Source organism: Drosophila virilis, chromosome 4 (genome assembly GCF_030788295.1).
Source record: "Drosophila virilis strain 15010-1051.87 chromosome 4, Dvir_AGI_RSII-ME, whole genome shotgun sequence".
Lineage (NCBI taxonomy): Eukaryota > Metazoa > Arthropoda > Insecta > Diptera > Drosophilidae > Drosophila > Drosophila virilis.
In genome coordinates this window covers 25,396,163-25,423,674 of record NC_091546.1, presented here as the reverse complement: position 1 = coordinate 25,423,674, position 27,512 = coordinate 25,396,163, and the positions used below count along the sequence as shown (strand labels likewise).

The 27,512-nt window shown below is 38.9% G+C and overlaps 1 protein-coding gene across 3 annotated transcripts in view; it reads left to right on the top strand.

Moving 5' to 3' along the window:
• Sur (Sulfonylurea receptor) overlaps positions 1 to 27,512 on the top strand; it is a 50,116-nt gene that overhangs the window by 3,896 nt on the left and 18,708 nt on the right. For all 3 annotated transcript variants that reach the window (XM_032437806.2, XM_002057692.4, XM_032437807.2), the window contains exons 2-13: positions 5,915 to 6,180; positions 6,259 to 6,434; positions 11,293 to 11,508; positions 13,046 to 13,760; positions 14,506 to 14,609; positions 16,550 to 16,687; positions 17,516 to 17,678; positions 17,748 to 18,642; positions 23,604 to 23,865; positions 24,685 to 24,822; positions 25,660 to 25,796; positions 26,993 to 27,206. In XM_032437806.2, the coding sequence (XP_032293697.1) occupies positions 5,915 to 6,180; positions 6,259 to 6,434; positions 11,293 to 11,508; positions 13,046 to 13,760; positions 14,506 to 14,609; positions 16,550 to 16,687; positions 17,516 to 17,678; positions 17,748 to 18,642; positions 23,604 to 23,865; positions 24,685 to 24,822; positions 25,660 to 25,796; positions 26,993 to 27,206 (3,424 nt within the window). The remainder of the gene's footprint in view (positions 1 to 5,914; positions 6,181 to 6,258; positions 6,435 to 11,292; positions 11,509 to 13,045; positions 13,761 to 14,505; positions 14,610 to 16,549; positions 16,688 to 17,515; positions 17,679 to 17,747; positions 18,643 to 23,603; positions 23,866 to 24,684; positions 24,823 to 25,659; positions 25,797 to 26,992; positions 27,207 to 27,512) is intronic.

Genomic DNA, 27,512 nt, shown 5'->3' with positions numbered 1-27,512 from the left:
GCATGTAATCAAGAGGAGAGCGCGCGCAAGTATTCATAGGAATTTCGTTGGAATCGTTTCGATTGCCTTGGCTTGTTTTGGTTATTCGGACTTGTCATCATTGAACAGCTCGCAAATGAAGTGTGCGGCTGCTGCATTGCAGCATTGCAGCATTGAAGCATTGGCTTGCCGGATCATTGGTCATTGGTCATTCAATATGCGCATATATCTTCATCATCTGTTTGACTGGCCTGGCCTGGCCCGGCAGCTGCAGCCGAGGCGACAACAGGCAGCCAGCAAAACATAAAACAGTTGTCCGCATTGTCATTTCAATATTTGTTGTCATATTTATCTGCGGTCAATTCAATGGACTTAATTGAAGTAAGCCCATAGACAAACGCCTAGGAATGTGGAATGTGGAAATATTTATGCTATCAAGAGCTACAGGCTCTTTCACTTCATGCTACTTGGTTTTTACTGCATCAATATAAATAATTAATGTTTTAATTATACAATAAGGTCCCACGACTTGCTAATAAGTAGTTTTTATAATAATAATTATTTAAGGAGCAAAAATTTGAAAATTTATTTGGCCAATTGTATTGACAAAATTGGTTTTCCAAGGGCTTACATTCTTGGTTTTAGTTTTAGTTTCTTTTTTTAAACACATTTGAATGCAACTTATATAACACTTTAAGGACTTTTTCTAGTTAAAGAAAATAAATTATTTAAATAACGACTAGGAGACACCCTGAACTCCGAAACCAGCTCTGAGCTGCCGCAATAAGCATTCGAACTTCCTTTTACACAAATTTTTGTAAATGAAAACAGATCGATTTATGATATTTTTAGGGCACAAATATAGTATCCGTATGTGCGTGAGTAGCAAAGTTCAGGGTAATAGCTTTACATTAAAAAATCAAGATCTAAAATATTGTTAACAATTGTGATGCTTAACTCTTTTCAGATAACTGCCCAAAAGGGCATAGAAATAGCTTTGATCTCTTGTATTGGACAAACATTATTTTCTCTTTCCCATAAGTTCCCCTTTCTATGCTAATATGTTTATTAGATGCTTAGGCAAACTAATGCCAGCCTAATCAGCTTGGCAAATCAGAGACTATTTAATATTTGTATAATTAAGATACCCAAACAAATGTCTGAGTTGAGCTAAGTTTGGACTTTGGAGTGTAAAAATAGACCATAATTTGAGCAGATTTACATTAACAATATTGATTTATTTGAATTTATGCCACACAACCTCACACTTGAGATACATTCCAAAATAATCTAAGAGCCACTTGAATTCATTTAAAATATCATTGATATCCGGAACTAATAGAACTTAATGCATTATTGTAAGTACTGTTGAATAACTCACTCACCAAATGTAAGGATGCGCAGGCAATAAACAGTTTGAATCAAACGCATTAACAACAATAACAACAACAACAACAAGAACAACAAAAACAATGAATTGCACTCGTTCGGCACACTCGTGAGTGCATTCATTTGTGCCCAGCTCATTCATAAAAAATCAACTCCCGATGGCCATAATACATCCGGCACTTGAGAAATAGCGCCCCGTGCCAAGGCGAGACCTGCAGCAGCCGTAGCTGCAACAACAACTGCAACTGCAACAGCAGCAACAGCAGCAACTACTGCAACTGCCACTCGCAACAGCACTTCGGTGCAATTTTCTGATATTTTTGGATAATTTGGTAAACAAATCAGTTGCTCCAATTTGAGTGTGGGCAGGCGTATATTTTATTGTATGTGTTTCAGCGTTCGAGTGTGGACTCGAGTGTATTTTACATTTTATTAGATTTCTTAATTTGCCACTGTTGCATTACGTAAACCGACGACCAGGCACACACAATTCACGACGGGAGGGTGGACTTTTATTTGGGGCCGGGGCTGCTCTGTCTGTGTGTCATGCAACATTCTTTCACACATCGAGTGAAAAAGTTGTTGTACAATGTTCTCCAGCAAATCAGGCAACAAGAAATTGCATTTCAACTGAGTGCGCAATTGTGTTTTGATATTGTTCTCACTTGTTATTCGTTTACTCAACTATGAAGCGCTTCAATAGGCTTTCAAAGGTCTCGTTCAGGTGTCTGGCGATCATCGTACCAAATGTCGATATCAAAAAGTAGCCGGGTCTAATTTTAAAAGTATCTGAAAATTGCTGAATTGCAAGGCTGGAAGGAAATGGTGCAATAAGCTGTTTCCTTAGGCGGAGTTTTGTTGAAAGCCAGTAGATAGATTTGGCTGAGGATTAAGCGCCTATTTAGAAAAGCGCTTAGAAAAGTCTTGAAAAACGACAATTTGCAGGTATTTGTCTCGCCAGCGACTTGGACAATAGCCAAATTTAGCTAGAAAGTAGCTGATTTATAATCATATTTAAGTTAACACTTAAACGAAATATTTGTCAATGCCTTTCAATTACACTACATTAGCTAAAAGAAGGCTCTACGGAATATTGTCTTAAAAGTTTGTTGTGTCTTTTAGAAGGCATTCAACAATTGTGCGTGAACTCAATATTGCCTCATCTTGATTTATGGTCTTGATAGTTGGACGTTTGTTTTAATATTACTATATAAATGCCTAAAGTATTTAAATTTATCTTCGACCGATGGTGGCCATGTGTTATTGTAGTCCAATGTACTTTAAGCCTCAAACTAAGAGACTCTTAGCCTATGGACAAACAGATGGATATGGATATGGACATGTCAGCTTGACTTGGTTGATGCTGGTCAGGAATATACCTTATAATTTTTATACCCTGAACCCATTAAAAATGGGTAAAAAGGGTATATTGTATTTTTGCAAAATCCAAATGTATGTAACAGGCAAAAGGAAGCATCTCCGACCCCATAAATTATATATATTCTTGATCAGCATCAATAGCCGAGTCGATCTAGCCATGTCCGTCTGTCTGTCTGTCCGTTTGTCCGTCTGTCCGTCTGTCCGTATGTATGAACACAAGCATCTCAGAATCTATAAGACGTAGAGACTTGAAATTTTAGATGAGGGTGCTCCCAGTGCCTGCGCAGATCGGTTTTTTTTCTTCCGATAATCGATAACTTACTCCGTTTCCAAGCAATCGATAAAAATCGTTATCGATATCCTGTTTTTTGGGCAATTTTGGTAAATCATAAGAGCTAAAGTCACCAAACTTGACATATAGCTTCTAAAATAGAATATATACATATATGCATTTGATGTTGGGAGAAGAGGGTTCAGGGTATCCCCTAGTCACGAGCTCCCGGCTAGAACCTCTTACTTGTTTAATTTACTAGTATATATTTTTTAATAAATCATCTTATATGTTTTGAATAAAGGAAAGACGACAGTCCGCTTAAATCTACCAGCCTGTGTATTTTACAGTAGAAAACGATAGCTAAAATAATTGAACTTTCAGCATTTATCATTTATCACATTTGCAAGCTGGAAAATAAAAATTCGTCAAAATCATATAGATATCCACACGGATACGTGCACGGCCAACACATACAAATTATGGAGCTGTTCGAAATTTTCAATCAACGACTATTAATTTGCAAAATATTACAACAAGTGCAAACAAACTGCCTATCAATAAAAAATGCTGCACCTGAACCAAAAACGAACAATGTGATATGAAAATTTGTAAACAATTTCAAATAGCTTTGAATTTTTTATTATGTTCTTTGGTGTGCTGCATTTAAATGCACATTGTTTTGTTACGCTGAAAAAACGACAATAAAATGCAGCAAGAATCGAAAAGCCAAAAAAATGCGCACAATGTCCAGTTTTTAAAAAAAAAAAAAAAAAAAAAAAAAAATTAAAATCAATTATTTATGCACTTTTAGAGCGGTCAAAAATGTAATTAATATGTAAGCGTCGCTTGTCGGGCTCGACTCTCGACTGTTGTCGTCTGTCTTTTGTCTGCTGTCAAGGCAGGCATTTTTCATTAAATTTATAGACAGCCTTGTGAGCACAATAAATAAAATAGCCAACTTCCCGCGACCAAAAATATATAAAACACCAACAATTTTGGCGGCACGCTAAAAAATTAAAATCAAGCCACAATTGCTTGGGCACCTTTCCCTGACTACCCCCTCCCCCCACCCTAAAAAAATATATTCCAGGCCCAAAACTTTTATATACTATACTCCTGTGCACTGGGCCGGGCGCCACTGCGCCAAATAGTATGCAACAGTATTCGCAATAAATAATATTTCAACGGCATTGCGGACGCAGGTTAACTGTCTGCCCCCCCCTATCCCCCTCTGCGCTCTCTATCACCCATCTGCGAGCTAGTTTGCCTTTTGGGTTCCATGTGCAAACGTGTAAATGTTCACGTTGTGCAGCCAAAAAGTATGCCACACTTTTGCACATCATTAAATATATTTTGTGTGAAAAACTACCGAAGAGGAAGCACATTTTTAGAATTTTATATCATTGACTTGGCAATAGATATAAAATGGCCCAAAGACAATTTCTACTACAGACTTATCGTACTTATATCGTGCCAGCGAGCGCCAATTCTTGCTTCCTGTTTTTAGTTAACATTAGTTAAAAGTAACAGCTTTAACTTTTAAATGTATTTATTTGCAGCTCCTAAAATATCAGATTTTAATTACAAAACAAGTAAGAGGTTCTAGTCGGTAGCTCCCGACTAGGGGATACCCTGAACCTCTTCTAACAACATCAAATACATATATATATTCTATTTTAGAAGCTATATGTCAAGTTTGGTGACTCGAGCTCTTGTTATTTACCAAAATTGCCCAAAAAACAGAATATCGATATCGCTTTTTATCGATTGCGGAGTAGGTTATCGATTATCGGAAACAAACTCGATCTGCGCAGGCACTAGGAGCACCTACATCTAAAATTTCTCTAGCTCTTATAGGTTCAGAGAGCCTAGCGTGCATACATACGGACAATCGGACAGACGGACATGGCTAGATCGACTCGGCTTTTGGTGCTGATCAAGAATATATATACTTTATGGGGTCGGAGTTGCTTCCTTCTGCCTGTTACATACATTTAGGTTTTGCACAAATACAATATACCCATTTTTAATGAGTTCTGGGTATAAAAACTATGACCATTTTCGGTGTGCTGAATATTTAATACTCTTGTTTATTTAGAAAGGTGTTTTATTTCCCACGTATTGCTCGGTTAGGAGTTATATGATATAGCTGTCAGATATGATGTACAGCCTTGCAGATATATAGGAGAATATTGAGGCGAATATTGATCGAGTACAGAAAGGCTTTCCGTATGAAATTCCATTTAGCGACGGATTCTATCGTTAATCGGCGAAGCTGGTAAATGTTAATAGTTGTCCAGCATTCAATCTGAGAAACTAGAAAAAGGCTTGAGCCTAAATGATAAATTAGACTTTTAGTTTGCTGACTGTGTGCACAATACGAATCTGAAAAGGCGAATGAGCACGCGGCCTTATGTTGGTGTCGCACACTTTTTGGCAAATACACAGTCAGACTCCACTTAATGGCTATTAAAAGTTTGTTGGCTAATTTTAAATCAAAACCAAGGCAATGCAATCAAAACTCAAGTGGGCGCCATACATCACACTTAAGATTATGGCCGGGCAGCAGGAAGGACAACAACAAGCAGACGTGGAGGCCGGCCTGTACAAGGAGAATCATCATGAGCACTTGAATATAATTGTGGCAATTACAAAGAACGCTTGAACAGGCACACACAGACTGTGGTGTGGTACTAAGGCCAGATGGTTGTTGTGTGTTGGTCTCGCACTCCACTTAATTAAACCAAAAATTGTTGATATTGTGCTATTTATGCGCTGAACCTTGCCCATTGCCTGCCTAGTGGCAAGTGCGTATTCTATTTACCGATTCCCAGTTTCCACCTTTTCCATCTATTTCACTATTCGTATTTAACGTTTCCGCTTTCGTTGCAGGTGCCATAAAACTTTGCTAGCATTTCACAATTTGCGCGCAGCTGTTTCGCTGCTTTTGCTGGCCATTAATAGTCTGGAGCTGGCCAGGAGTCTACTGCCCCAGCGCAATGCGGAGCAGCTGTACCAGCTTTTCGACTCGACGCCCAAGGAGCTGAATGTTCTGATTATTATCGGTGCGGGCGCCGTGTGGAATGCCCTGGCCGCCATCCTGTTGACAATTATGCTAATGTGTTATCATCGTGTGCTGGAGCGCAAAAAAATGACAGGTGCGTGCGGTTGTGTCTGCCCGTGTGACCGATAATTTGATGCCAGATAAATTAATCAAATGTCGCCTCATTTTGCAGTCTTTTTGTACGGCAGCATTGCCATGGAATTGTTGATTTTCCTTCTGCGCATCGATGAGCTGGCCGAGGTGGCCTTCAATGAGGAGATCTTTGAGCTGGAGACATGCCTGCTCAGCGTGACTGTGCTCTGCCTCTTGACATTGGCAGCTCTCGATGGATATACCATATATAAAGAGGTGAGTGCTAGGAATATGCCAAATGCATTGCAAAATCCATATCCTTTAACAACCAGAAGCCGAACATTTTGAGAGAGTACAGAAATGCTGTAAAATGTGCTTGTATGTGCTTTAAAATATTTTGGCGATATCAATATTCTACTTTTTTTCGAGACTAGAGTTTGTTTGAGAAAAAACCTGAGGCTTTTTAATTATTTCTATATAAATGATTTCTAATCTGAGACTCGAAGCTTGACCAGTTTGATTATGATATTTTCAGACACATCGACTCGTTTTTTTAAATTTAGCGAAAAGATTACAAGTCCCTTTGCAGAAATAAATTTTCGTATTAAGTCCTCTATTAAAAGTCTCTTTGCAGATATATAAGAATTTTTTGAAAGTATTTAAATTAAAGGTCAACTTGGCGGGCTTAAAGAATTCCCTCAGTAATATTTCCAAGTGTGACGCCTGAAGTATTTGAGTCGGAGCTAAGATTTGCCTGGAATTTGCCATAGTTAAAGTTAACAATTATGTAAGTTTGCAGCATATGACTGCAACGAACGTTTGAGAGGTTCTAGAGGAAAATATTTCGAAATATATTCAAAAGAAATAGAAAGGGATGCAACGCGTTTCATCGGGATTCGCCCGAAAAATTTAATGTTTCAAATGTAATTTCTCCATTTAATTCAAAAAAAGTACTACATAAACTTAAAGCTAAAGCTCTATTAATATGACAAAGGATATTTCTTAGCTAAAATTTAAGAATATGGGCACTAATACTACATTTTGGTCGCATAGAATTGGGTTTTTTGCTGCTTATTTATCGTGACATTTACAAACGGCTGAGTTACTACCACTTTATCGAATTAACATGCACACATATAATATGACTGAAAAATAGCTAAATATTTAAACAGGGAATGCAAGCAACGTGCCGAGGAAACCTTCAGTCGTTGTGTCTCCTCATGCTTGACATTATTTCCGCTTGAGACCGGAAATCCAAAGTTGCCACACAGGACACATGCACACAGAACATGCCACACAAGTGCACAGATATCCAGTAATAACAAACCGAGAAGAACAGCAAGAACAACAACAAGAACAACAACAACAACAAACACTAAAAGAGGCGCAGAGCAATAAGCGCAGCAAAGTAGCAAAGCAAATAAAAACATTAAAGTTACATTGGGCGATTCTGCTGCTTACCTTTTCTGGCAATGCAAAGGAAGCGGGCTTAGAGAGGGGCTGGCAACGAGTACTTTATATAAAACTTGCAGTTTACGGTTGTTTATACATTCACCAGTGCAACGTGGAGGCGCTGTGGGCCATAAACGAGCCGGCGCCGGGCTCCAAACTTGCACCTCAACTTGTGCCCGTCATTGTTATGCAGCCAAATGCACTAATGCTGTTGCATACTTTAAGGCGAATGCGCACAGAGCAGTGGTTCAGCTGTGCTATGTGTGTGTGTGTGTGTGTGTGTGTGTGGTGGATATAAGTTGGTGGAAAATGTAGATATCAAATATTAATCGTGGAAGCCAAGTGAAAGTTAAAGTCGGTATGAGAACATTTGAGTGCTTCAAGGATATATATTAATTATTAAGGGATAATATCAATTTCTCAGCCCTACGACTTCAGTATATGGAAAATCTACGAAAAAAAAAACATATTTCTTATACATTTTTGATAAGTATTTTTTATTTATTTATACAAGGTCGGCGAAACGAGAATTCAGCCAAAGTAACTTTCATTAAACTTTCAATCTTTGGCTGATTTTCAAAATGGAATTCAAGAAACCCAACGCTCAGCGTAAGCCTAAATGATGTATAGAAATTTCATACTCAGTCAGTATGTTAGTCAGCCTGGGTAAAAAAGTAAATAATATATAGTATATGGTAAATAACCCCATTCTAAATGTACGACTTTCCAATTTAATGAAACCTTTAACAGCTTCCATTGAAAATTCATTTGCAATATTATCATATAACATGTATATATGCATACCCTACTCAATATTTTTTTTATAGGTTCTTCTTGGTTAAATTTATGTAAAGGCATGCTTCCCATCCTTCCATAGTCAGTTGCAGGATTCTCAACTTTTCCTGCGACATATTCATGCTCATGTCGTATGAGTAATATTCAAACATCAAATCAATGCCAGCTGAGGCTGGAAAGCCAATTGAAAGGCAAACTTTGGCTGCGGCAAACTCACCAAAAAAAAAAAAAAATAAAAAACTATGTAAAATTCTGTTGCCCTCATGAAGTGCGCCCTTGAGTATGCTATACATTTTGTAGGTGGTGCCTTGCGAGGGTATTGCGCAAGTATTGGGCAAATGCAACCAATGGATTTATGTTGCACGAAAGATGGGGCCCAAAAGGAGCTGCCTTTAGCATACAATTGAGCGCTGGACATTAGTCAACTTTTCTCGCCGCCCTCAAAAACTATGAAGAGCCGGAAACTGCGGCACTGACTAAATGCCGCTTCACGTGCCTGGCTTATCTGGCGCTCCCCGAGAGCCATGGGAAGACCCAACCTAATTTGGGTGCCGCCATGCAGTGCATAATTTTAATAAAGGAAGTGTGCGGAATGGCTGGTTAGCAGTTGGTTGGGTTGGTGGGGGGTGGGCGGTGGTGGTGGTGACTGAGTTGGGAGAGGGAAGCTGCTTGTAAAATGAGAATGGCAGGCAGGGTGTGAGCAAATAATGCCATGCAACGCTGAGCACAAACCCAAAAATATAAACAACTAAGAAGGCGCCCAAACGAGTATTCTCGAAAGCTGCATACGCTGTAGTTAAGAACGTTTTTTTCTTCTAAATTCAAATCAGCAGACTTTTCTGTGATTCGGTTGTTGTTTCGTTAAGTTTAGTTCGCGAACCTTTTCGATTCGTGTGCCAAACTTTTTTCCAATTTTTAATCAAACAACTTTTTTTTTAATTTATAGCTGTTCGTATTTGTGAGAATATTCCACAACAAATTTCCCACTGTGGGCTTTTTTATATTCCAGTTTCTCACAAATGTAATTAATTTCAACCAAACCAAAAATATATAAAATAGGCTGGCCTTTATCCACCTGGTTTGGTCAAGGATTCCGTTCCTGAAAAGAAAATTAATTGGAATCCCGAAGTAACCTATAATTAAAATATGTTACATTTAGCATTGGGGGCAGTATTCGGTTGATAAGGAATTTCGCACATGGTTGAATAATAAAATTCACAAAATTATATATATTGGTGTCTATGTATCCGATTCTAAGCTATCCTAAATGGCTTTAGGGCATAGCGCAAGTCGGCTGCAGATTTTGGTGTTGTTGTTATTGTTGCTACTGTTGCTGGGGCAGTTGTTGTTAAAAACGGATGCTGGGTTAGGCAAAAATCCCCCAGCAAAGGGGGGAGAAGTGGAATTTCAGTGCAGCTCTGCATTTGCATTTTGGCAGAGCGAGCGCGTAAAATTAGCTGAGCAAATAGCCGAGGGGGAGGAGAAAGTGAAGAAGTTGCCTGACGATGACAATGCAAAAGGTTTATTTAATTTAACAAGGGATTAGAGGACCGGGGGCTGCAGTGTGTGTGCAGCGACTGCATTGGGATTTTAATATGTTTACATTTTAATTGAGGTTAAGCGCAGATTTGCTGCTCTCTCGAAAATCCTTTTGCGCTTGGCAAATATTTTATTTATGTCAGTTAACCAAAGCGTTTGCATACTTCAAGGCGTTGCGTGCTTGACCGCACGACGAGTGCCACAAAAAGCGACTGCTTTAGAGGCGCTTAAGTGCAACAAATGCCACAACAACTGCCAGCTGGCAACAAAGCTGCCAACGGCCAACGGCCAACGGCCAAAAGCAACGGCAACTTAACAAAAGGCTGCCAAAAGAAAAGCCAAAGCACTGCCCAGACGAAGTGCCATTGTTAAGGCGTTGAGCAGCATACAAAACGTGTTGCATTGCAAAAACAACACCTACGAAATATACATACAAATGGAAATAAAAGAAAACAACATGGTATAGCATTCCATCTGAAGGTTGACGAAGAAATACCCTGTACTGTATTAATATAACACATAAAATAGGTGCTTCTGAAAATAATATTGACTAATTCATGGAACATACAACAATTTCTCAGTCAATATTATTTCATATTAATATATTTTTTTATTATTATTTAAATGAAGTGTTTTCTTAACTGAAGTTTTACTTAATTAATTTTATTTGGGAGTCTTATAAGTAATTAGAAACTTACTTGTTTCCATTCACGATTCAATTCTCTGCCCTCCGGTTTCAAACGTTAACCTGGATTTCCCCATGAATCTAGTTAATGATCAACTCTTGGTTTACTCATAATTTAAAATTTCAATTAGAATTTATAAATATGTTTAAATTAATACAATGACTGCGGTCCACGTTATTTTTATTTCGTAGCTGGGTGTTCTTTAAACCAAAACATTTTTGAAATAATATATGATTCAGTGCCGGCTCGGTTGTTTAGGTTTAGTTTAAAACAGATTTACAGTTCTGATTGTAACCTGCTTACCTAACGTTTCAGTGTGTCAATATACCCTGTGCAGCTTTGTTAGTGGGTATATTATTTCAAAGTGACAGCAACACATGCAAGCAAGGCTACAGAATGTCATCTTGTCTTCTTGCAGGGCGCACTTTGCAACGGGGTGGGCAGGCTCTTGAAATTTCGTTGGCAGAACTTAAGACCAGTTGCTAAGTTGCTTTTGAGTTATTGTCCAGTTTTGCTGGGCTTTGTTTTCGTTGGGCTTGAAATGTGCAAAAACACGTGCAAGTTATGTGAGCTGTCAGTTCAAGCGTACAACTTCATTCAAAGCACGCTCTTATTTAGCTTAATCTAGAAATTTTCAGTCCTAACATACATTTTCATTGTAGCGCTATCGGGACGACTACCTGGAAGACTATGACCATATCGGATATAAGCATACGCTCGCCACGTTCTATTCCAAATCCTGTTTCTGGTGGCTAACGTCCCTGCTGTGGCTGGGCTATAAGGAGCCGCTCGAACTGGAAGATCTGGGTCACATGCGATTGGAGGATAGCGCCAGAGCGCATTATGATCGCTTTCTGTACATCTACACAGAAGAAGTGGTGAGCTATCTGAAATCAGATATGTCTGATTATTTAATTCTCAACATAACATTAAAATATTTCGTATTAGATTAATGAAAAGTCAACATCAATTCGAAGATTCTTAATCTTGAATCCTTAATTTTAACTCAGTTTGGAAGTCAATTCCATTTCTATTACTAATTCGGTTCGTTTTATAAATATAACTACGACATTTTTTAAGATAGACTACAAATATTTAATTTAAACTCTCATATGCATAGCATGCCAAAAATATTTAATTTCTGTGCTCAAGTCCATTTACTCAGATAAAGAGTTGAGATATATTAACACATTAAATTGCAACTGTGCTCGTTGGGCGTAATTTAATTAAAAAGGGCACATTAAAATAAAAATGCAAAAAAAAAAAAAAGAATAAAACAAAATAAATAAATAAATAATTAAATGCTTCTGGCCAAAATGACCAGCTACAATTGAGACTTCTTTTCGGCTTGGCCTCGCCAACTGGCTCTGTTGAATTTCCATTAAGAAAATATTGTATTTCATTTGCAAAAAGCACAACAAGCAAATTGCTTAATTATTTATTTAAATGCAATGCCGCCGTTGGCTAAAGGCAATAAATTATCAATGCAAATAAAAAATATATACAAATATGTACACGTAAAGGGCAGGAGATGGGCCAGAGCTGCGGCCATTTGCTTGATAACAAAGTGAAAGTGTGTCCATTGTCAGTTTTGCTTGCTTTATGTATACCCTGTACTCATAAGAATTATCAAAAGGGGTTTACCAACAAATGGGCGATAATATTACGCACCCATGTGTCTCACTAAATCTAAAAGTTTGTTCTAAATAAACATCTACTCTACTTGATCTAGCAGCTGTCAGTTCTTCTACTCATCGATTACAGGATATCTACTAGTCGACTGCCTGTTCTTACTTGGTTCTTACTTGGTTTATTTTTTAATGTTAATTTATTTGTCGCATTTTGTGTGCAATTTTAATGACAAAATGGCAACTGGCTGTGTAAATTATTATAGAATGCCGGCCAGCAAAGTAGCCGAAGGATATATTAAACGTCTGGCATTAATGTGCTTATTAATTACTCTTAATGTAAACTATCTGACTTGGACGTAATATCGAAAGTATACATTGAATTGTAGCAACAACGAGCTAATATATCAATATCTAGAGGGTATGCCGCGGCCCTGTCCGTGGTCCTTATAAAATAAATAAACAAAGAGCCAAACTACGTGAAAATCGATTGAGTTGTGTCCGAGTTATGGATGTGGGAAATTTTGACCTATGTCTATATACCATTTCTACACGAATTTTGAAAAAAAATAATGTTGCCCAATATAGATGCTGTATTGATCTACAGGTCAAGCCGTGCACAAAGACCCAAACCTGGCAAGAATCGGAAGGGATTCGACCTTTGTCTATATGGGAGCCGAATGAGACAATAGCCACTAATATTTCAGATTATTTTTAGTTCGTGACTTTATTCTGTTAATAATAATATTGAAATCGTTTAATGATTTATTCGCTTCTCTCTTTGTAGAAAAAATCAAATGCATCGCCATCTTTATGGTATTGTTATATAAAGAACAGTTGGCGCATGTTTGCATTGGGCGGCATTTTGAAGTTGGCCGGTGATTTATTTGCATTGATTGGTCCACTTGCCATACAGCAAATAGTGCAGTATATCGAAGGACTCTATGCGGCGGCACAGGCACAGGCACAGGTCGAGGCACAGTCAGCTGCGGCAAATAGATCAATACTATTGGGAGTTGGGTCTACGAGCAGCCCAATGTTGGGCACTAATGCGGCCACAGATAGTCCTGCTGATGTTGTTTACTATGATGATGTTGATGGTGGCGATGATGGGCTTTTCAATGTTGCTATTGGCATTGGCGATGTGAGAATTTACTATGCCAGATGGTCGGATTTGCTAACAAATGGCTGGAGCATTGCTTGGCTGGTGCTGGTGGCTGCATTGGCACAGGCCGCATTGTCGCAGGCCTCCACGCATGTGCTCAACATGACAGGGATCCGGATTAAAACATCGCTACAGGGTCTAATTTATCGCAAAAGTTTGCTTCTAAATGCCAGCAGTGGTTGTGGCAACAATGCCGCTGATGTTGATGATGATGATGCTGATGATGATGGTGACAACCCTGCCGCCGCTGCTGTCCAACAAAATGGCAACACTGGGCTGACTACCAATGATAAGCCTGCGGAGCTGCCTGCCAAACAACAAACGGAGCGTTCAGACGGTAAGTGTTTGGCTTTGGTAGAACCGACCCCTCACCCCCCCGGCCCATTCTTCAAGCCGCCCTTCAACCCCCACATCAGAGCACATCGCTCACTCTCTATTTGTATCAAACTCATTCGTGTTTGACAGAGGTAAATGTGCGTTTGGTGTTAATTGAAAGTTTTACGGCTGAAGTGTTTGCTGCCAGCGACCTGGCTAAATGTCCACGTGTAATTGGCTTAAGTGGGCGTGTCCATTTTTGGGCGCCATCCAATTGTGCGTCAAACAATGAAGGTTTGCTGCCACTGGGTAGCTATTTGTTTTTAGTTGCGATTAGAGCAGTTTTCCGTGTCTAGCAAAGACAAATTGCTTTTCGAGTGGCTTAGTCTCGAACCAGAGTGTGGAGTTTAGGATGTATTACTGTACAGGTTCAATATGAGATCAAAACGTAGGATGTTAGTTTATTAATATCTAATAGGCAGAACTATAAAAACACTCAAATGCTTTCTAATTATGGTTACCTAAATTAAAAGGGAAAGACATGTAAACACAGGAAGATGTTATTGAAAACCTAATACCTACCGATTGTGACACAAAGTGCGTAATGTGAACCGGGTACGAAATCGCACTCAACTGCTGTATTAACTTTCACATATTAAATAGGATTTGCTATTGAGTCCTTTATGTTCAAGGCATACAATTAATTGTACATGAGCTTAAATAGAAATTCAATATGAATTCTAATCTATTTTGACTTCTCCGCACAGGCCTCAGTGACATTGGCGCAATCACGAATCACATGACGGAGGACACTCTCAATATTATGCAATTCTTTTGGATCGCTCACTATGCCTGGGCAATACCATTCAAGGTTCGTAACAAAATCCAAGTTAATTTACGAGCATCTTGTGTGCCATTTTTGGGGCGCATTTTATTGAAAGCTTATTTATAACACTTGCTGGGCTTGGAAAATTCTAGTCGTTGTTGTTGTTTTAATCACACTCTAGATTTATTTCATGTAATTTGCCGTCTATAAATTGCATTGCGTTTGATTTGTATTTTATTTGTACAATTTCTTATAGATTGCATGCAAATTTTATTTGTTTTCGGCATTTAAATGTCATTCGTTGTGCAAATATTTGTGCATGGCTTCTGACTACATGTGCATATATGTACTTAGTTTAAGTCTAGGGATTTTTATGTAATTGAACAAACTTGTTAATGATTAAACCAAACACGCACACTAATGCACATGGCGTACTAACACACACGCATACAATCACGCATAATTAATGCGTATTAAATGTATGTAAATATATGTATGCATGTGTGTCAAATTTGGCATAATTAGCTATGAGTTTGTATTTACTAAGGTCCTGTGCGCTGTATTCCAGTCACAGCTAGTCCAGTCCATACTCTGCCCCAGCAGGAACCCCGTCTCAAAATGAATTGATTTGTAAATGTTTGGGGGCGACTGTTGCTCGTACTTGGTTCAGGTTAAGCATTTGCGGTTGTCGGTGCTGCGGTGGTGCGGTGGTGCGGCGGGGTGCGGTGTTGCTCTGTGGACTGTCATGGCAGCAGCTGCATTATAATTTACTCGTTTGTATGCAGGCCGAATCGGATTTGCCGGGCAGGCAGACTCGTTTAGGGTCATGTTTATTGTGTAAAAAATTAATTAACATTTACGTTGCAGCCAGTATTGGGATAGTTGTGGTTCGGTCTCGCATGTCGTTCGGTAATAATATATCTTAAATACATGCAGCAAGATATGTGTACAGGATTTGTTTAATTCACCAATGAAATGCAATTTAGATATAGAATATAATGTTATTGTACATTCCTGTAGAGTAAATTAATATTTAATGAATGGCGACGAAGTGCATTTGATATACTTAGTTTCAAATTCTAAAGTACAATAAAGCGTATTCATGCAAATAATGTATAGAATTTAATGACTGCCTACTTTAAACCATAAAGATTAATTAAATTATGGACTTACGATTGTAATTTAGCATTTCTCAGATGCGTGTGATTCTGGTATTCTATAGGTACTACGCTGACTTCTCTTTGCGATTAATAAATAAGCTGTGGTACAAAGGAGCATTAATGTTTTGTTCCAATGTTTCAGTGTAAACAGGCGGAAGGAAGCATCTCCCACCCCATAAGGTAGATCTATTTAAAGCCGTCTGCTTATCCATCCGTACAAACGAACGAATCGATCTCGGAGACCTGTTTTTTGAAAATTTACAGAATATTTTGTTTATATTGTATTATATTATTATATTATAATTTATTGCTGCTCCGTTTTTATGTAATCAATAAAAACCGATTAAAGATTCTTTCTAATGATCAAAGTCGATATGCTGTTGCTGCAGTAAATCTCTTAGTTTACAAGAGCTAGACTCAGATAAACTGAATTGTATTGAAAATTAAAATAAATTCGCCCAGCCTAATTTGTATTTAAAACTGAATTCATAGCTGACGTAAACCAGATTAACGAATCGAACTTTAAGGTTTGCATTGGCTTGCACATTAAGTCAAAATATTTTTCGTCTGTATTTTCATTGCTTTGCAGGTCTTAGCCAAGTAATAATATTTGAACTCAATCTATTTCCTTCTGCACAGCTCCATATCAAGCTTCATCATGTTTATTGCCCAAATAATGTACTCACATCTTAATTATCTTATGGCTGGTGCACACCAAATTCCCTCCGTCCATCTTTCGATATTGCAATGACTACATGATTTGCATAACCAAATAAATTGAATACTGCAATCGCATCTATACATATTTCTTGTATTTCCTTACAGATAGCCCTGGTCATCTACTTGCTGTATCTGAAGCTGGGCATAAGTGCGGTGATTGGAGCCATTGTGTGCATTGTCATTATGACACCGTTGCAGTTCCTCATCGGCCATGCGATGTCCAGGAATGCCGAAGTGATAGCGGTAAGTAAAACAATGGGCGATGGATTGGAGGCGTGGCCAGGGAGTTGCAGTTGAATTTAATTAGAGCGAGACAATGAACAAAATTAATTTCGTTCGAAATGAAGTGGACCACATTTGGAAAGCATGAAATGGCCAGAATACGACAGGATACAACAGCATCACAATTCGTTTGATTCTTGCATTGTGCTGGTCAGTTTGTTTGCCATTTGCCTGCCTGGCATTATTCTGACCTTCCAGGGTTCAGAATTTGTATTGTGTGCCATATTCTCTTGAACTTTGGCCGAGCTGTTGTTTGTTTTTGTTGCTATTCTTGTTATTGCTGTTGGCTCATTAAAACTTTCTTGTTAACAGATTTGTGGTCAATTTAAAGTTATTGCAAGTTGGTCGACATGAGTTAATTGAATTTGGGTTTCGGCTTTTAGGCCTATTGACGCATTCTTCATTTACTTGTGGCTAATTTAAGTTTGGGCTTACAGATTGTTATTTGATTGGCGTTAAATGCGGGCATTATAGAGATATGTTTTATTTCAATATTTAAAGCAAGAAGGTTGACATGCAGAAGCACAGATGTGTGCCGATTATGCTAGTCGATATAACCGGGTCCATTTGTCTAGTCTCTCAGCTTAAATGATGTTATCAGCTGCCTTACATATGAAATAAATGACATCAGCATCAACGGAATATTATATTTACTCTACAGAAAGGATCGGTTCAGTATGGAGAACTTTTCAGTTCTTTCAGATATTTTGGCCCAACTCGGCAATCACCTGCCTCACTTGAAGCAAAAGGGTACTTGTAATTAATTATTTTATATATTTTTCCGTTTAGAAATACACAGATGAGCGATTGAAAAAAATTCATGACACATTGATTGGCATAAAGATTATCAAATTAAACGCCTGGGATGAGGTGTTCTTAAGAAAGATTCAAGCGGCACGCAAAAAGGAACTCAAATATCTCAACAAAGACGCTCTGTATTGGACCTTAATGGGTAGGTGGAAATCCAACCCAACTAACTATAACAAGTTATATTTAATTGCATTTGCAACGCTATTTGCAGCCATTTTGACTCACATTTCCACGGTGCTGATCACATTTGTTACCTTGGCTGTTTACGTTTACCTGCCACAGGATTCGCATCTGCATTTCGATGCCAGTCATCTGTTTGCTGCCCTGGCTCTGTTCCAGCAGATGACCGTGCCGTTGCTGATCTTTCCCATAACGGTGCCTATTATCATTGCGGCAAGGGTGTCCACCCGACGCCTGGAGCGCTTTCTGCACGCACCGGAGATTCAAAAGCAATTCGAGGGTATACGCAACATGGCGCGCATTTTGAGCAAGAGCGACGCCTCGCTGGACATGTATGAGACGCAGGAGAAATCCAACCTGGCCTTGCGCACAGCCCAGGCGGAAAATAGACTTAACGAACAGCGCCAGGCGCTGCGCAATCGCGATTCGGAGCAGCCGCCGTCGCCTGCGCCCCTGGCTCAATCGGAGCCCATCACTCCCCTGCTGCACAGCAATGGCGAATCGCCGGAGGAGCGGCCGCCGGTGTTTCTCGTTCACGAACTTGGTCACCACAAGCTCGTGCAGCAGCGCCGTGAGCTGCTACGCAATACGCCCTATGTGGCCATACGGCCGCCCAAGCGATTTGGCGGCACTGCGGAAAAGCCGATGGAGTTTTCGGTGGTGCGTGCCAGGAACACGGATAGCTGGCGTCGTGACTCACTGCTGCTGAAGATGCCTGACGACATAGCCGTGTCCATCAACGATGGACTCTTCACTTGGCAGCCCCAGTGCCGTCTGCCCAACGTACAGCTGCACGTCCAGGAGATGACTATACCCAAGGATAAGCTGACCATCATTGTGGGCAAGAATGGCAGTGGCAAGACCTCCCTGCTATCGGCTCTGCTCATGGAGATGCCACTGCTTGTGGGGAATATGTTTTGGCATAAGTGAGTACAAGTTTTCTATCTAGTGCACAACTTTATTTTTTGTGCATAAATATATTTAACTAAGAAATTTTTGTAATCCGATTGTGAAATTGTATTTAACTGGTGGAAGTCTTCTCTGACTTTTAATATTTTTGATTTATTCTTAACTAACAATGAGTTAATCGAGCCGAGTCCGTCTGCCCACCTGCTCGTCTATCCAAAGACCACAATGCTAGAGGTCTCAAATTTGCAGCTTAGTTCCAGAATTTTTAGCTTTTGGCGTACAATCCTCTTAAAGTTCTTATATACTTATTCTTGTGGATAACACCTTGAGTTTTGATATACCCTTCGTTGTTATAGGGCAAAAGGATGCGAGAATGTGATGGCAGCTCGTGGTTGGGCTTAGGGTATCTCATAGTCAGCCGAAGTCAACTAAAGCATTTCAAATTTATATAATGACGTTTCTTTCGCTTCGATTCCCAAAATGTACATTTCGAAATTCCAAGTTTCTCCTTTTTTTCAAACGGATATATTGTAAGAACTAAGAAACAGATGGCCTAGCCTAGTTACTTGTGTATGGCTGCTTAACCTGTCAGCCAGCCAATAAATTAGGCTTTTAAGGCTTGAAATATGTGTATGTATGTATGGAGGAGCCCATTGATACCAGGCTGCTTGCAGTTTTGCATATAAAACGCATATTATGCCAATGCAATTCATTGGACGCCTAAAAGTAGGCAACACACATGGCAGGGAATCACCAAAAACGAGAACTGTGAACTGAAATGTGAAATGTTACAAACACACACACACACACACACACACACACACACACGCACACGCACATTCATATGCAACTGCAAGCTATGTGGTAGAAGAAAATTTATTGAAAGCGTTTTTGATGCCGATGCAGGGTTAGGGGAGAGTCGGGTAAAATGTGCGGCAGGAGACGCGCGGCGCTTATTGCATTTTATTTATGGCTCAGTTGAAGGCCAAGAAAACTTGCAAGCGCCGGTTTGTATGCTTTGCCAAATTGGCAGCCCGTATGCAAAAGTAACCGGAAAGCGAAGACACCTCACACACACACACACACGCACGCACAATTGAAAAACTTTAATTAAATGTAGCCGAGTGTGAAAACGGGCGAATGTTAGTCCGATCTCGTTCTGGCCCAGCCATTGTTGCTTCAAGTGTTCGCCCTAAATTGAATGCGAGTGAATGAGTGCTTTGAAAGTTTGGATGGCCCACAGTCCCTGACCTTGAAACTATATTGAGGCTGCGGGCGTTGTTGAATTGAATTTAAATAGCAACCAACCCAAGCTAGCTAATTAATTTGAGCACACCCCTAAAAATTATGCAATTAAATGCCATTAAATGAGCAAACAGACCTTTGGGTGTAGGCAGCAGCATCAGCAGCAGCAGCAGCCCGCCCCATCCGCCTGCTGTTTACACACCTCAAAATGGCACATAAATAATTTAAATATTTACCTGGGGGCGTGTCAGCGTTGCTACGACTATAGTTGATGTGCCCTTCGCTTGTTGGCTTGTGGACGCACAACAAAACGTGCGTAATCTGACGCAGCACAAAATGCCAAATGGGCAGCATGCAACAAAGCCAAAACGAAAACAACAAAACCAAGGAACTAAGTTAAAAAATAGAGAAATGAATAAGATAAATTTAAACGTTTAATTAGCTAAGTAACTAGCTCACTATACCCTGTACCCGTTGACAGTTTAGGGGTATAATAGTTTTGTGCACATATATAAAACAGGTTATTGTTGGCAACCCATGTTCGAGTAGCTTCGAGTAGCTCATATATGTATCTAGACTCGGCGATCTGGGAAACTACAAGAGCAAGATATTTGATATGCTCTCCTATATGACTCGCAGAGCAAGTAAATAACATTTCCTGATTTCTTCTTATTTTTGTATAATATCGAAAATCATCGAATTTGAAATTAGCATAAGGAAAAGGAGCACAGAGGAGCAGATTAAAAATATTTTACTTGTACAATTCCTTCCCATTTCCGGGAGAAAGTTTATAATAGTGTAAAATGTTGAATATAGATTTAATTCAATATAATAATTTCGACTATAAAACTGGAAAACTCACACAGACGGGCTCTAGAATGGTTTAATGAATGGTTAACGAAATTTCTCAGTTTTACTTCACTTTTAGCTTTTTCAACAATTCTGTTGAGATATTTATTGCTTTAACTTGAGAAGAACAAAAATTTAATTTGTAATTATAATGAATAACTAAAGGGTTTCTACCACCTGGCATACATTAATGATTAAATAAGGAATGGATTGCAAGCACAAAGTTAATTCACTTCGCTGCCGCACTCAAAGCTTCTGGATGAAAGGTGCACACAAAACATTTGTAAGCCACTCAGAAGCCGCATGACTTTTAAGCCATTAAAACGCATCACGCATACGCAGCGTTGGGCAAATTTAAATGAATGCATTGTGCTGGCAGGGGCATTTGTCGCAGTGTCAGGCATTGCCTGAATGCCGCTGCGAACTGTGGCTGTGGCAGCAGTCGTCAGTTGTCGGTGCAGCATGCATCTTGTGGCACTTAAATGCCAAGCGACAACTTTTGCTGTAATCACAATTTCACTTTTAATGCGGGCAGGGAAACGCTCAAATTAAATGTAGCCCTTCCAGCTGCAGTTGCAGTTGCAACGATTGCAGCCGGAGTCGCCGCCGCAGTCATTCAACATATTTTTACAGTCGTTTCCAGGCACATCACGTGATGCGGTAATTTATCACAAAATGTCTGTATATGTTAATTTTATTGCACATAAAATAAACGAAGAGAACTGCACACGCCCCCAGTACGCCCCCTTTGGCCCGCTGGCGGCTATAACAAAGTGCCCAGCAAACCGGAGGCGTGGCTGCCATATAAAAATGCATTTAACAAGCTGAAATCGCGCAGCAGGCTGCAAAGGAGGGCCGCATCTTGCCAGGATTCGACTTGGCTTCTGTTTCTCTGGCCCCCGCTTCCTGCAGCCCGTTCCGCCTTGGCAAACGCAAAATGTGCAATAATTTCAATTACTGTAATAAATGTCTGTGTTGTTCGGAAGTGTCTTCCTCTTCCACTCACGCTCTCTCGCTCGTCCTCGCCTTTTTGTGCGTTTCGTTTTCCCTTTGGCTTGGAAATTTATTGTACCACTGCACATGTACGCCACACTATGGATTGCAGGGGCAACGTGAACCTAACGATTGTTAAGTGTGTGCGGTTTTGTGATTTTCAGCTGCCACACGCGATACGCGACAAGGCTTGCCTGGCCGCAAACGCAACGCCAAAGCCAAGGGGCGTCTTCTAAGCGGACTGCGTCCAAGTCGGCGTTGCTCGATGTGAGGTGCAAAGTGTGATTTAATGGCGAAGTGCGAGTATGTGTGTGTGCGTGCGGTTGAATTAAACAGGTCAACAGGGCGCATACGTAATGTGACTTACGTGTGGAGCTCAACAGCTGCAAGTAAATGCACCCAGTTAACATTAACTTAACATCTTTTGACAAGGTTGCAGCATATTAAAACCTGCTCAAGGTCCCTTAAACATATATTAATTTTTGCTCTGTGCTTAAAATACACGATTGCAAAAACATTTGCATTATATAAAATTCTAAGGAACATATTAATAGTTTCATCTTTATTTATAATTTGTTAATTTATTTCTTTGGCTATAATTTAAGCATATCAAAGCTATAATTGAAGCATAATTAATATGCCTGCAACCCCCTTATTGGGAAATTCCGAAACAATTATTATTACTCTCTGTCCAAGACGCTTGAAACTATTTGACATATTATAGTGTCGGTCACAAGTTTGCGGCTTCGCCATGTTGCGGTCGCCCATAAGCGCCAATCATCCAATCTGCATTTCCTGCGAGTTACTTAATTAAGTGTGTTCGTGTGTGTGTGTGTGTGTTTGTGTGTGTGTGTGTGTGTGTGTATGGTGAATAAGTGTATATAGGCTGCGGCTTATGCGCTTGTCGACCAATACGGTGAAAGTTATCATATAAACCGCTTAACTAAATTGCAGCTAATTAATTGAAGTCACTCGCATTTGCCATAATTAGCGATGTCATGTAAAAGCGAAAGCTTACATGAGTCTAGCTGTGTGTGTGTGTGTGTTTGGTTGTTTTGATTAACGATGAAAGTTTGCAGCTTAATAGGAGTTTAGATAAAATGCAGTCTAGCAGCTTAGCTTGATGAGTTCCGGAAGTTATTCAATGAACCTCCTTTTTGGCTTACGAACTAGCAGTAAATAAATGTTGGAACTAGTTCAATTAGTATTCAATAAAATGCTTATTGAAATTTTAAGCTGAATCGCACAATCTATTGTTCATATAGAAATTAAATTTTTAAATTCCAATATTTAAAATGCACTTTAATTAGGCTAAGTTAAAGGACAATTTGGAATCGATATTCGTCTTAGCTATATCAGAGGTTATAGCTTGCAAATATTTGACTGCAGCGCAGCCAATTTCTGCGCAACATTCTAGACATTGCACCAAAGATAAATCGTATACCTTATAAATTGTTTTTGCATATTTAACATTCTTACCACAGCAGCTTAAAAGGCACCTGGATAAAGGAAAAGGCGCAACGACGCAAGAGCTGAAAAATGTGGTGCAAATATTTAAGCCGAAAAGCCTTAAATAAAATCAATAAATGCAAGTTTAAAACGCTGCTTAAATATGTGAGCATTTCCCTTTCTCTTTTTGATTATGATAAAAAAAATTGCTCAAATGCCAATATAACTTCCGTAAGAATTAAACAACAACAATGTATTATTGTAGACCTATTAACTGGGCTCCCATAAACGACTTGGTTTCATTGAAACTGATTTTTGATTTGAAGGAATTGTGGTATTTGCAGCATAAACTAAGTGGAACTAGTTAATTTAATGCCCTAATAAAATGCCAACATGGATGTATTTAATCAATTAAATGTTTTTTGTTTACCGATTCGTACAGAAACTGCACCATCTCGTATGTGCCACAGTGCCCGTGGCTGCTGAATGACACGATACGGGAGAATATACTTTTTGGAGAATCGTTTCGGCCAAAACGTTACGATTTTGTGCTTGATGCGTGTGCACTAAAGCCGGATATTGAACTAATGCCGAGCGGCGATTTTACGATAATCGGTGAGCGCGGCATCAACCTATCCGGCGGACAGAGGCAGCGCATCGCTATTGCACGTGCAATTTATTCATCGGCTAATGTGGTCATAATGGTGAGTAAGTAAATGCCAAGGACAAGGACGATGCTGTCGACTTAACTGCGGGCCAATCCGACGCCTCAATGCGCTTTATGTGAATGCATTCGCTCATAAAATCCGCCAAATGCTTCAACTTTAAATGAACTATAAAAATTCGACACATTTGTTGCAGGGTAAACAAGTTTTATAGGGCACGTTATGAGGTTTGGCATCAAATGATGTGGGGGTTTCTTTTCACTCCGACGAACACGGTAATCGGATTGACATATTTTAAGAAGGTCACAGAAACTAATTTTAATTTGAAAGTCGTGTCGAAATTTTGTAGAAAAACAAGATAAGATATTAGAGTTTTGTTTTCGTATATGCTTCACAATGTAAAAACAAATTAGACAAAAGCTTAGAGCTTCAAATGAATATAATTTTGAAAAATAGATAGATAGGAATCGCTTAAATATACCTAGACTAAGTCGGATACAAACAAGAGTACCTCTCGTTTACTCTTTTTCTCATTCTTTGACTTTTTTCTATTCCGCTCTATTTCAGTAGAGTAGTGACATCTCTTTTCCTTGATTCCAACATAGCCTTTCTATGCGATTTTCATAATATCTCAGAAGACATATATATATATAGTCATTTTATTTTTTCTCTTTCCATTGTTTTACCAATTTGCCAATCAAAATAAATATTTGTTAAGCCAAATTTATTATATCAGTGTCTACTACAGTGACAACTTGCTAAAATAACGATTATGTTTTAAATATAAACTAAAGCATATTCTTTGGATTTGAATCTTTCAATTTGAGTGTAACATTGAAATGTAATTTACTTTTCTAGGACGATCCGTTGTCATCGCTGGACAATGAGGTGGCCAGCCATGTTTTTGAGCAGTGTGTGCGTCAAATGCTTTTGAAGTCGAACCGGACCATCATCCTGGTGACGCAGCAATTACAGTTGATCAAGGAGGCGGATTATGTAAGTGGCCCGGTCGAAATGTGCCAGCCCCTGGGCTAGACAGCATTTCATATTCAAATTTCTCAGCTCTGACAATTGTCCAGTTTCGGTGGAGTTTCGTTGGGCACGAATCGGGCTGTGGCTGTCAATCTTTTGGCTCCTCCTCCTGCGAGCTGCGCTTTTTGCCGGCATCCGTTTGTTACTTTGCGCTCCAAATGCCGGGGCCATTTATCGCCTTTTGGCCATAAATGCAATTGCCTGGAAAGACCATTTGTTGCCGGTCTGCTGGCTCTCACTCCAAGGATCCGCCAGCCCGCCTGCTTGTGCACACATTTTTACAATTATTTGAGCGGCAGCAGCAACTGCATCGCTGCAAAAAAAAAAAAGGAAGAACAGACGCAAAAAATTTCAAATTTAAATTTCGAAATTGAATTTATTGCCTTTTGCGCTGCACCTCTTCTTTTTGCTTCTTCTGACCCTTTTATATACCCTGTAAAAGTTAAAAAGAGCTTTTAGGCGCAAAAAAAGTGCTGTTATCTAGACGTAACTCTTTTCTTAAAATTAATTTTTAAATCTATTTTTCCAAGTCTATCACATGCTTGTGTACGATTCTCTTACTGACCCTATCGTAAGCGTATTGTCAGAAAGTTTTTAACCTTCTACAAAATGTTTTTTTTATCCAACCAATCCGGCTGAAAGTAAAAAAAAAATATTGAAAGCCCAGGCTCAAACCAGGATACTTCATATATGCTTATAGGGTAACTTCTTAACGGACACTCTTTAGAACATTATTCTTACTTGTTATATGCTGTCATTTTTTCTCTTCGTTTTCTTTCTTTCATTCTGGCGACCTTTCAGTTAATTGTGATGAAAGATGGCCGCCTGCAAGCTTGCGGCAGTTATAAGGACATTGAGCTAAAGCAGCCGCAAATAATCGCCAAATGGAACTCGATAATTGCTAAGGCAAACGAAAATGCGAAGGACCAACAACAAAAGTGAGTACACGTCGAAGCCGGCGCCATTTCAAAAAAAAATTTTGTGTTTTCTGTTTTTTTTTTTTTTTTTTTTTTATCCGGGGAGGCATAGATTAGTATATGACTGAAGCATTGTCAACGGCTTATCCCTTTGTCGGGAATGACTCAAAGAAGCCTTGGTACGTGCACGCAAAGCTTTTCGATTTTTTTGTGCAAGTGCTTCGATTTCCATTAAAGTTCATTCAAGACAAAGCATCTGCCTAAAAAAAACAGATGCTTGAAGAACTTGCACAAACTTAAGATAATGAGAAAGCATTGACAAAGTCTCACAGCTGCCTTTGTAGTCATAAGGCATTGAGTTTTAAGCGCAGTTTGTTTTCTGTTACTTTCCTTTAGCGTGCCTTTAATTAAACCTCGAAAACAATTTTCAATAATAACATAAGCGAATTATATGCCCAGTGATTAATCAAAAAGAAAGAGAACTTTTGAAAGAGTATACATTCTAAATGAAAAATTGTTGCCGGCAAATGGTGATGGTTTTCCAAATCAAAATTGAAACCTAATCTGTTAACCAATTAAAGTGTTATTTTTATCACAAATTGAAAACATTTTGTTCATTTTGGCATGATAATAAAACTTAATATGCATAAACTAAACTCATTACTTTATGGTTTCAATAAATGCCATCATTAAACCTCATCTTATATAAATGGAGAGTAAAAAACTCATTCAACTATTTATTGGCATATATAATAATTATTTTTCTGGATCTCTCTGAGCAGTCCACATTTTTTTACGAAATACAAAAATTATACTCAATATCTGTAATCGACAATTATTTTTTATTTTTATTTTATTAATTATTTGATTAGCATTGATTCATTTTCAATTAGCCGATCTAAACAACAAACATCTTAAAATAATCCTTTATTACATTAAATATGAAAAAAAAAACAAACATTGACTTCAACCTTAATATAAATTGGAATAGATATTTCTATAATATAGATATAATTTTGCAAGCAACATAAAAAAAGGGTTGGAATCAAAAGAAGGGATCTCGAGTCAGAGATAGAGACATCAAATATTGCACAAGTACTTTTTTTCAATTTATTTTTGTATTTAATTTTGTTACGTGGTATAATTGGCAGATTTGGAGGGCGCAATATTGCCAGCCCGAATGTATTTTTGACTTTTTATCTTTTATATATTCATAGTCCTACTGAGCGTACGGCTCGTGAACGCTGGAAGTTATTTAAAAATGTCAGCAAATTGGGTTTGCAGCGCTCCATATCGATTACCTCGGAGGCTGGCGGCGGCAACGGCTCGGAGCTAGATTCTGGATGCGTAGATGGCAACGGATCAACGTCAATTGCCAATACGCTCAATAATGCTGTTGATGAGGATGAGGAGGACGATGATCTGCCAGCGGTAAGTGTGTATTGCACAATTTCAATTTCAATTATTAAATAATTTATAAATTATACTTCATTGTCGAAAATGTCGCATATTCTGCGGGACAGAGAGACAATAGGTTAAATATTGACCCTTTTGCTTATTTTAAACTTAAAGCAATTTATTAATTATCATCTAGCGTGTGATCGGCTCAATCCTTATTAGTAGTAGATTTCGTTAAATGGCTTTGTGAGCAACTAGGGTGTCAGAGGGTCCGGGGTCCAGTGCCGCAGCGGATTGAGCTGAACGCATATCGCCAATTGAGCAATAATTAGACTCTTT